At 33.6% G+C, this 12,608-nt stretch overlaps 1 protein-coding gene across 3 annotated transcripts in view; it reads left to right on the forward strand.

Annotated features, from left to right (window-relative positions):
* The window catches only part of LOC124355116 (protein espinas-like), a 360,974-nt gene that overhangs the window by 342,578 nt on the left and 5,788 nt on the right, over nt 1–12,608 (forward strand). For all 3 annotated transcript variants that reach the window (XM_046806074.1, XM_046806075.1, XM_046806073.1), the window contains one exon: nt 11,458–11,700. In XM_046806074.1, the coding sequence (XP_046662030.1) occupies nt 11,458–11,700 (243 nt within the window). The remainder of the gene's footprint in view (nt 1–11,457; nt 11,701–12,608) is intronic.

Raw genomic sequence — 12,608 nt, forward strand, 5'->3', positions numbered from 1 at the left:
CCCATTGCTGTATGCCATCTGCCCAGAAAATAATTATAGATATATGTTACTCTTAAATAAAATAAAAAGCTGGATTGCATCAACAGTAACTACTTCATTATAAATAATTACAAATAAAGTACGCTATACGAAAACTGTAGGTTATAAGAAAAGTAAAATTTATAAGTATATACATAATATTAATTGACAAAATATTAATAATCTGTTAAATAAATGTGTAAAATTATCACATATTCCAGAAAAAATACATGGAAAAGGTACATTCATCGGTGTTCTAATTACTTCATTTAGAATATAATTGACAATTATAACCAACAGTAATTATACTCTCACGTTAACAACACACAGTTTTTTGTTGCACTATTTGTGTTGTCCAGGTCAAGACCCTATCTTCAGTATGAGCACAAGACTTGGATTTTACTATAATCAATTGAGAAGTTTCTCTAAGAGAGAAATTTGTCACCAGCCGCGCTATTGCAGGTGAACGTTTAAATGTGAGTGTATCAAAAGTATGAAATACTATTATAAAAATAATATTTTTTTTTCAGCTTGACTTACTAAAACCAAACATCAAAGATGTAAATAAATGCTAAATCTGCTCAGCTAACCATGTACAGATGGTTGCAAATTTGTGTTTCAGTCTCTTCATATAGATGTCTGGCAGTAATATAACTATTATTTATTTATCTGGCGGTCAATGGCTTAAGTGTATCATGCTAGGTAAAATATAATCTGAAAAAAATCTTTTTTTATTTTTAACCCTCCTGATACCCTCTCTTTTTAACCACCAAAATTAGCGCAGCCGACGATCAATTTCTCTCTTATGATTATTTCCTTCACCGACTTCTAGAAGAGTCAGTTAGTAAGCTTACGCAGTGGCTTCTGGACCATAAGAAAAATGTTCCTTAGAAGTGTAACAGTGGTGGTGAGGAACGACAAACAGATCATGATCTTACGTCATAAAAATCCTATCTCGCCATGAAGGACTAACCGGAAGCCGACAAAGAATCTGATAATTTGGATGTCGGTTGGCTCACAGCTCAGGTCATGGGAGAGGTCACAGGAGTCAAACGAAGGCGACGCGACTTCCAGTTCGGAGTACTAATCCGTTATTAACATAATACGACAACGTTGCCGAGGCCGCCACAGAACCATTTCGCCAGTCAGCAACTAGGATAGGATTAGGTCTGTCACAGAACGAGCTCCCCAATTATTTATAATGTAGTTCACTTAATTAATGATTGAAGAACTGGTATATTAAGTACATACTCTATTATATATGCTAGACGTTCCATAAAAATTACATTTTACTCGTAGTGTTAAGTAAACCTACTATCCCCCAAACTTATGTAAATACATTATAGAGGGTTTAGATTATTTTTATAACATGTGTCACATAGCATAGATGCAAATTCTTTTTCTTTTTAATTTTTTTAAGTGAGATAATAAATAGGTATTTCTAAGGTCATTGGTATTAGGGGTCTGTTTATTCCAACGCTAAACTACATTATCTAACATATTACATACATATTACATGTAATACATATGTTTTTATTCGCCTAGTGTTATCTATACACATTACGAGGAAAGAATACGTATATAGAGAATACTTAACGCATCATTGAATAGGCCTTGTAATGGACGAATGAGGAACATCACATGAAGAAACATGCTCTATCATAAAACCTGTCTTGCCTGAGTATAAATAAAATTTCAAGCAACATTTTAAGTCTGTTATTCAGTTATTTCTGTAAATATTCTACGGTGAGACAATCATAGTCGGAATAAACGGTCACTTCATAAGTGATAGAGCTTCGCTAACGTTCAGGCACATCCCACAAAGGAACATGCACCATCATTGAATTAAATGATGAAGACATGAACGTGACATGACAAGTCATGATCTATGAATAGAAATGGAGTTATATGCAAAGTTGATAGCTCAATTCGCTCTCGAGATATTATACATATAGTTACGCTAGCAGAAAGATATACTAACGCTCAGCCAAATTCCACGGAAGAACAACACAATCATCTAATCCGATGTCGCATATTTAGAAGTTGAGATATTGCAGTTTCACGACTTGTAACTGGTTTAATCCTGTAATAGAAAATTTCCATAAGAAAATATCATAATTATATTTTAGGTTTATTCATAAATAGTCTTGGTACATATACATATATTATTAAAATATCTATAAAACGCATTCTAAATTCTAGTTTCCGCCTATATTTCACCCTCATATTTTTCTCCCAAGAATTTGCAAATAATGATTATATTCCTCCTTAGTGTACTGGATATAATCGTTTATATTTACAAACAGTTATAATTATATATTTGTTTCTTGTAATATTTTAACATTATAATATCATTTTTTATTTTCCCGATGGTGAATATCGTTACTATGATATATTCAGAGTGCCTATGCTGCCTTGACATTTCTCGGAGGGTGGTACGTGATGAGAATGTTTATGCTGGCAACGCCTTCGTTATGCTGAACCAACAGGTCAGGCTGTATCCTCGCACTGCTGGGCACCATTAACTGTGTGTCTTGACAGTCTTGTTATGCGTATCACCACCTCAAAGTCGTAGGCACTTTCATGCAAGTGTGTGGTATATGAGGTAACATCGAGCTCCCTTTCTGTAGTCGGACCACTTGTGAAAGCCCATTCACACAAGGACTGTTTGAAAATCAACGATTCAGTAACAATAATAATGCAATGTCAAAATTCTATTTACAACTCAATAATTGGCTGAACGTTAGCGAAGCCTATAACTTGAAGAAATGGAAAAAAATATTTTCTGTCTGTCCGCACGATATTATGAAAAGCAGCTGACTTATAGATTGAAGTATTGCATGAAGCTTCATTTATATAAAGCACCATCGAATTTGGTGATCGTTGCTTGAAGAAAATCTATAGAAACCAAAAAGGTAGTTATTAGCCATGAAATTTGACTTAAATTAATTGAAGAGTTTAAATTTTAGAGTCATAAACAAAATGTGTCACGGTGATAACTAGTGTGGAAATAAACTACAGAAAGTAACCTATTATCATTAACAGTTGACATTAACTGTTAACTTTTGAACATTAATAGTAATATTGTCAGAATTCGTTTTTGTATTTATATTTGATTCACTGGTTTGATATTTCTGCGTTATATTTCATTCCATTCATTTAAGTATACAAGAATTTTTTTAAAGGTAAACATATTTGTGTTAACATTGTAAATAAGATTTTTATCAGATCTAATAAAGAAACAATAAATTGTAAAATATAATTTGTTGTCGTATTTTAAAATAGTTTGGCGCCATTTGAATTAAGTATTTTTAACCTAAAGTCATTCTTTTGGTTAGTATGTCAATGTCATCGGATTTTTTAAGATCCCAGTGATTAATTTTCACAACACACAAATACATAAAACATATTTTTAAATACCTGTCGTTTCTACTGTATATTTACGAGTAGTTGAATAAGCATGTTGGTAAATTTAAATACCAAAGTGTAACAAGATATAGACAGTACGGTATATTGACCATTCATAAGACCTTGCTGACTAGTATCAATGTCGTATCCTGATCAGGTTAGGATACACTTTAATGATACACTCAATACAACTGTTATAGCAATGTTTCAAGTGAACACTAGTTTATGATAATACTCGTAAATATTGTAATACTTCATCCAAGATAACCAAGACTGCAACTCTTAAATAAATTATGTTTTAAAATTTTAGTGTGAAGATATCTGTTACACTGTGTGAATTTACATATACAAAAGCTCATAAATATAATTATTATAAAATTTAAGAAATAATTGGCACTCATAACTTTTTGTGGAATATTTGATGAAATTTTATATATAAAAATCGCTGCAGCGGATTTATACATTTAGTACTCAAATAAAAATGGGATCCCGTTGAAAGTAAAAAGATTACGACTGTTGACAAACTACACAAAACTTGAGTTTGCGGAAAATTTGGAAGTGCCTGTTAGTCTGCTTACATAAGTCATACAGATACACAGACAAATACTAAACTTTTGTATGGAACAAATATTCTCCTTCAATATTTATTGAATGGAGTGAAGTAAAATAAACAAACCAGAACCATAAATATTGTGGATGCAGTAATATTTATGTCTTTACAACCATATATTGGAAGGGTGGAGAAATAGTTCATAACAGACGAATTTAATTCTAATGGGTTGAGTATTGAAATCAATGAAGACAGATACATATTTTACTGTTTTCTCTGTAAATGAAAATATTTACAGGTACACAGGTATTATTGACAAGTAACATGCATGGCAAATTGGAACAATTTATTTCCAAATTAAAATAAGAGAGAGGTAAAATACTTCGAAAACAACGAAAAAATGTAATACCTTTAACTATCTACGCTCTTGATTTGACAACAGATGACTACAGCGTATGTATGACAAATCTGTTAGAGATGTTTCATTAAACATATGTTTCATAATGATACTTCTCTATCGGTTGCACCTACATGGGTGGACCCGACCTGAGAGATAAAAAGCTTGGAGAGAGAGAGAGGGCAATGACTGCCGGCCACTCTCCTGGCGCCCTCCCCCCCCCCCTAGATTACCCGAGTAAAAAGGGGACTAATCATGACGTCCTAGTTAGGATTAGGCAGCTTGGAGAAGTCGTCATCGTTATTAACGTAGAGGTTGTATAAGGTCGACTTTTTGTCTTATTTTAGTTTTTTCTGTAGTTATATGTGCATTATGATTATGAAGCATTAATAAAACTGTATAAAGTTAATTGAAATGTATCATCAAATGATTAGGTTTAACCATCTTTTAAAGTTTGTTTCAATATATATATATATATATATATATATCTTGTGTGTGTGTGTGTGTGTGTGTGTGTGTGTGTGTGTGTGTGTGTGTGTGTGTGTGTGTGTGTGTGTGTGTGTGTGTGTGTGTGTGTGTGTGTGTGTGTGTGTGTGTGTGTGTGTGTGTGTGTGTGTGTGTGTGTGTGTGTGTGTGTGTGTGTGTGTGCGTGTGTGTGTGTGTGTGTGTGTGTGTGTGGTGTGTGTGTGTGTGTGTGTGTGTGTGTGTGTTAAAGGGGATACGAGAATGGTTTAGATTTACAACTCTGTTTAATTTAAATATTTATTTTATTAATGTTTTGTTCATAATTTTTTGTTGATTTTGGGATGTTTTACCTTCGATCCGCAGACTGCGCTATGACACGTAATACAAAGTTAACTGATACTTAACAGCTACATTTAAAATTTAGAAGATTGTTATTGTAAAGTGCTTGATGAGCAGTGTAATGCAGATTGCATGGAAAAAGTTATTGGCTAATTTTAAATTTAGATTGCACCAAGGATCAATAAACTATGTAATGCAATGAAAATTCTATTAAACGCTGTTATAAAAACCACCTCATTGTACAAAATGTTTATTGACATAATTTAAAATGGAAACAAGGTATTTTTGACCATAAATTTTATAACAGTAGTTTTCGATCACAAGATATGGATAGGTTTTTGCTAAGATTAAGATCCCTAGAATTATGCAGGAGGATACAAAATACCGGACTTGAAACTGATATAGCTAAATAAACACCATTACTTATATAATTATTTATTTTAGTTTGTTATTTAAGTTAGAAAATAGCGCTAACTTATTTACGCCCTGTACAATAACTTACAATTGAAACCAATTGTATGTTATTAGAACCTTTAACAAAAGGAATGTGAAATAATAATTCGTCGGCTTTAGACTTGTGCAATTTTTAATTTAGTTGAACCATAGAAGTTTTCGTATTTATTAAACAACCTAATGAACCATAATTAAGTAAACTGAGATATTTTGCGTTCGTAAGTGTCTTTTATGTACAAACAAGTGATTCAGTAATGCAGGAACATATACAAAGAAAGACATCAGATGTACGTTAAAACGTGCAATTTACTCTCAGATCGATGGGCATCCGTAGCGTCTTAGTGATAACGCACGTTATAAATGTTGTAAGTGTCAAAGTCATATATCTATCTGACACCAGATACATCATACAACAGTGATGTTTCTATCTGTAAATCTCGCAGAGGGTTTCTCGATCCATTATTTTCTTGGACAGTTGATCAATTAAACAGTCGATAGCACTGTCGGCTGTACCTCGTTTCTGCTTGTTGCAAGGCGATGGCTACCTCGGTTTTCTCCTAATTGCAAGATATTGCGAGTCAGCCAATGATTTATCACGAGTTTCTTCTCTTCACAAGTCCAATCTAATGGATAAGGTCGTATTTTAGACCTACCTCTCTTGAACTTTTAGAGTGCAGTCGTTAAAGTTCAGGCATTCCTGGAGATCGGACAGTCAGTTATTTTATTAAAATATCTCACAAACTGCAATGTTTCACAATTAGGGTGTGATTATCTAATTTAATTCATCATTATATCGTAAATTTCGGTCAATATTCCATACCGTATTCCAATTTAATACTTGTACACTTTCCAATACTTTCCAATGAGTGTTGTACTGATATCGTGACACAGTGTAACGAGTAATGTACCTATTCTGTCCATTACGTATTGTGGTAATACTTTTCACCGAATGCTGTGTCGGTACCGTCCACTGTGTTTAGTGTAAATCTTTTCACCGAGTATTGTGTTAATACTATCTGTCCCCCAGGTATTGGGTCGATACTGTTCACAGAATATTGTAGAAATACTGTCTTTCGAGTATTACCTCTATTCTCCTTTGTTCGAAGTTTGTTATTGACGATGGTAGATTTGAAGGGTAAATAGGAATTGGGACATTTGGCACAGTTATGTATTCAGTTATACCAGCAAAGACACTTTCATACATTTATACTCCACATCTGAACTATAAGATCATAATAAAATGCTATGTTGCATAAGATTTTTATCTCCAACTTCTTAAGGTGGCTCTGAACAAAAGTATCAGTGCAATCCAAGGTTAATCTCCACAAACCTAATCCGTTAATCTGTGTAACATGTGAGAATATGTATGAAATACAGATTTAATTTGCTCAAATTGTTTGGCTACAGTATAACTTATAAACATCTTAATACGTGTATGCATATTTCAACATACTCGTTAATACTCATAACCCACAACACTACTTCAAAGATTTCAGAAACGACCATAATCAACATGCCTTTAAAGTTAATATCGTAGCCTACTAATTTACAATTTAGGTCAATATCCGGTTCCTAATGGAAAGTTTATACATATTATTTTTTCAAAGTAGTAAGGGAATGTTTATTACTATTTAATACTTTATTTTTTTCAATTTTGTGCGCACATGTGCTTTGTTAGGTATACACATATCCATTGAATACAAATATCTCAAATATATTTTTTGAGGATCTCGTGATAGGAGGAACTAACACGCACGGTAAGAAATTAATCTTTTTGTTAAATCTTTATATTTTGATGCCTATTTTGACTGTCTCGGGAACACAGTTATGATCGGAAGGGTTGATTGAATGTGAATGTTGAATAAAGCTGCGTTTTATCCTCTGCTTGAGATCTGATGAGATAATGAGAACACCTCTTCATTTAGATTACAGTGGATGGCAGTTGGGTAACCCAGACATACCTCTTTTGTATCCTGTGTTTAGAACGTCTTAGTCGCCGACTCATTTTTGGATCTCATCAGGCAGACGTGGACTCCCGATTCCAGTAGTCGAGTCGGTGACAGAGTCAGATTTCACAAGCTCACACGGAGCGGAAGGTGGAATGGAGCTAAATTAAACATCCACATTGCCCCGGATAAAATAGCTTACATTTTCAAGGAGGTCACGAATACTAAACATTACATGTCAATCAGGTTATTTTATTAAAAAGTAAGATGTAGTAACAGAAATTAAGGTACAATAACAATTATTTCAATACTGTTTATAGTGCGGTTAAACTGCTAACAGGTATAAATGTAATTAAATATTTCCCTGTTTACTACTGTAATCGATTGACCGAGTAAAGTGATCTCATGTTCCATAATGTGCATTTGGTATTCCGTCCTTCGTGTGCCAATGCTTTTTACAGAGGGACAAAAAACGGATTTGTTCGATCTCTTACGAACGACAATAATGTTCCTTAGAGCCAAAAACTACATCTTCATTACTCTTCATCATGTTTAGATGGACTCCAAAATATGAAATTGGTGTAGCTGAAAACATGTTAGTAATTTTAGTTATATGTGTGAAGGTAATTTATAAGTTATTGCGTTATAATTGAGGTCCATTAGGACGTATTGCTTACATAACAAGGTTTCAAACTTCTTGCTTGTTACATCTAATGATTGGCAAGTAAAAACAATAGGCTGGGAGGAAAAGTACAGGAAGAACTTTCATCTCTACGCATCCAAGGATTCCGAAGGGCCCTCGGTAACTTTGGATATTTGAAGTGCTGCATCATAAATGCAAATGACAGCTTCAAAACCAAAAAATGTTAGATTTTAAGAAATATGTAAATGGCATGAACCATAAACTGTAGCACGGACAGTCCATACCGACTTGAATAAGTATCATAAGATGTAAATTAATCTTTCCGACCAATAATTATTCGGTTTATGTCGATATTGACCTTGAATGCCACCTGGCGGAGACGGCTGCTCGCTGCCACCTGAGCGGTCGGACCCCATCACTCCCGCCATTACCAACTGGCCTGCAGCGGTCCTGTAGCACGCGGCTGCGGCTGCGGCGCAGCGTGTCGTTCGGTTAAACACATTACCGTTATGTCGGTGCCTATGATTATTACTGTCGCCAGAACCTGTCCGTCATCTAATCCTTTATTTTACGGCGTGAAAACTACAAACACGATCCTTAATTACAGATGATTTTCGTCTCAAACAACGATGAATTATCAGACTTTATAAAATATTATATGGTATTACGGGTTTATTAACGGTTTTCGTACAAAATCACTTGGTGTTACTCCTATCATATGCTTAAGGAATGGTTTAAACTGTGTGTTATCTTTTGTTATCTTTTGGGCTGACCAAAAAAGCAAAGTGTGTAACTTAAATATAACATGCATTTGTTTTCACACTGTCTTAAGCAGAAGTGAAAACGCCTAATGTACGCTTCCTTAATATCTCCATATAGCAGATAACCATAACTAAGACAGAGTAGGCAAAGTTGATTGAGGTGTTTTAAAACTACTAGAAATGTTAGAAAGTACAATAAACTACTAAATAACGATGGAGAGCTATCATAAAAATGAATCCTTAGCCAACTCCAAGCCAGTAAAGTTTTATAGGATTTAAAGAAAGAGAAGAGTTTCGTACATGTAAATTGATCTTGAGATATATATGTTTTTGTACAATAAGAATCTTTGAAACCTCGGAACGACTGATTACTGTGCTCTCACACGGTGCTTCTGCTCCTTTACTAACAGAGATGATTTCATTTTGGATCATTTTCTGGAAAGACTATAGGAATGTGAGTTACGGTGTGTGCTTTTTTCCACAAAGTCTAAAACGTTGACCTTAAGTTTGCCATTTCCTTGGTTGAATATAAATGCGGAAAATAATGAGGATTTGATTGAATTTGAAGTCCATGAATTACAAACTTTGTTGCAATTCTTTCAGTACAAGTAAAACAGCAGTTTTATACCTAAACGTGGCAGTATGAATATGTTGCGTTATTATAAAATAAAACGTTGAAGAGAAAAGGAATGACAGTCTCAGATTTGACTCGTTGCTAAAACGCGATTGGGCAACGAAAGCAATAGTTTTTGCTCCCAGTGGTCCAATTACTGCAATACTTTTTTATGGCTGAACATATGTTATTTATCATCACGTCAGTCTTAACATATAAAAGACCTCATACAACTTTCAACGGTCAAATTTGCAACTCCCAAACCTAGTTATTTCTAGGAACAAAGCAACATCTAAGGATTTATCAAGCACCATTCTCTTCAAGAAGATTACGTAATAGAAGCTAAGAAGAAACTTACTTCTTCGTCATCACAACGCGACGAATGCTGACTACCAACAGGTCTATAAACATGTCACAAAAACAAGTTGTTGAAGAATTTTTAATTATAAGCTGAATATTCCAAGGTGGGCGCACCGTTTTTGAATTATAGCTCAATTAAAATGTATGACATTTGGAATTCCTCTGGACAGGTTGCTCATTCATAACCAACATCTCAATACTTTACTGTTATAAGTTCACGTTTATTTGCAAGGATAGCATTCCTATTATTGTCCAGCGATTATCTTACGCTATGGAGTATTTTAAGGTTCGAATCAAAGACATGACACATTTTAAATCCAAGTGGTTCAGTACATTTCCGTTTTATTAAAATCGTTGATCAAACTTAAATTACTTTCAAGACATGTTTTGGTTAGGTTCTAGTTTTGTAGTAAAAAATTCGCAATCACCTATGTAAATTATTTATGTTTATAATTTTCATTATAATTTCAGTTTTGCTCATATATTTCACTTAATAGTCTTTCACTTCCATTGAAATAATATACTATATCATATAAGCACGTAAGGCGTATTTATAAGTTCAATATGAATTCTTTCAATTTCAAGACAATATTAAATGTATATCATTTTTACTTATAGATTAATTCTAATGTATAACGATTTTATTTGGTTAAATTCATTCCAACAATATAAACCGTCACATTACAATACAAATAAGGTAATACATCGTTGTTTTCATAGTTATTAATTCATAAATAATTAATTGTTATATGTAGTTATACATTTTGCATTATACTATACTTATACAAAATATTCTTCAACGACAGCTACGTAGAGTCATTAATTATATAACCATCGGACACTACTATCAAATATTTAGAAATGTTTAAATACAGTATCATAATCAGAATAATCTGTTCATACAACGGAACACTTTTTATTCTGTGAAAGTAATTTTTTAGTTTTATATAATTATTGTTATTACATAAATTACAAACATACGATTAAACAATTAAACACCATTTTATAAAATATGAAGAACAATGTGGTATTACTTGTTTACATCCTTATTCTGATCAAACTTCATATCACATTTCATTGCATTCTCAGTTAAAACATTGCAATATATATATATATATAAAAATATATTTCAGCCATTATATATATATGGCTCTCATACGAGATGATCTTCACAAACCTAAATAGCATTACAATTTGAAATAATATAAAAGGGTGTAAATAAAATTAGGCTACATATTGTCTGAATTAATTTTAAATATTCTACATAATCACTTACTATTTTAAACAATTATAATTAAAATTTAAAACACTAAATTTTTTGGTGAATTTATTTTGAACAACCAGGTTTTTTTTATGCAGGTAGTACGATAACGGATAAGTAAGATTATGTAAGTTTCAATTATGAATTACAAAAACTTCTCTGACACCTTTGATGAAAAGTTAAAACAAACGGAATGAATCCAGGGGTGTATAGTTTCTGCTAAGGATGGTGTTGCTGTTTCAGGTACATCTGTACTTCTCAGTTCTGCCCGAGGACAAGGTGCCCTACGTGAACTCCGCGGGTGAGAGGTACCGAGTCCGGCAGTTGCTGCACCAGTTGCCGCCTCACGACAATGAGGTTCGCTACTGCCACAGCCTCTCGGATGAAGAGCGGAAGGAGCTCAGGTTGTTCTCCGCACAGAGGAAGAGGGAAGCTCTGGGAAGAGGCGCTGTGCGCCAGCTGGCCGCCCCGATGCCTTGTGAAGGGGTAAGTATTTCCTCCGAAAAACGCTTAGCCTCTCAAGAAAATAGCTCGAAGTGAAACATTACGGCTGAAATATATTTCGTGTTAGGGGAGAAAATGATGTTGAGTGAAACTTTTCACCGTACCATGTGTTACTGCTGGAGCACACGTGCCGGGATGAGAGATGGCATCGTTAATATCTCGGCTACAAATCCTCGGCAAAGTTTATCAGCTGAACATTTATTAAAGGGATCACAAGTTATGTGTAAGGGAGGGGATGCTGGCGAGACAATAATATATAGAGATGCTGCTCTCCGCACTTATTGCCTTCTCTTACCAAAGTATAATCTTTGTTTAGCCAACATCTGATAATTAACTACAAGAAGGATAGATTTTTTTAAACCAACAACTTGTAATTTTACTACCTTTGCTCGTAAGTAAATAAGTAAGTTACCTATTTATTTATCTACCGAGTTACTTTTTTAAAGGGTTTAGAAACGATATCATTCATTCTAACTTAACGAAAACCGCAGATGATAATCATGCAAGATTAATGGCATAAGAGGATTACGGAGATTAATCGTTACGGCTACAAATGTCTTCTCTTTACAGTTTTTGAAGCTAAAGCACTCGCCAAAGTTGATGAGGTTATGAAATGTTTCAATTGCTGTGGTAATCAGCAAAGTCTTCCTTGCCGAAGTATCAAATATTTTGATAAGCTAAAATATTCATAACCTAAATTATGTAATTGGAGGGGTACCTCAAGTGGTATCTGATGTGAAATATTTTTTTGAAAAACTGTATTTTTACATTTAAATGATTTCCCTTACGGTTTTATTAAGTTGTGTATTTTTTTCCAAAAAATTACATTCCGATCAAATTCCTGTTTGGTTTGGAAATTAGCTGTTTATTATTACATAATATTAACATTC

Source organism: Homalodisca vitripennis, chromosome 2 (assembly GCF_021130785.1).
Source record: "Homalodisca vitripennis isolate AUS2020 chromosome 2, UT_GWSS_2.1, whole genome shotgun sequence".
NCBI lineage: Eukaryota > Metazoa > Arthropoda > Insecta > Hemiptera > Cicadellidae > Homalodisca > Homalodisca vitripennis.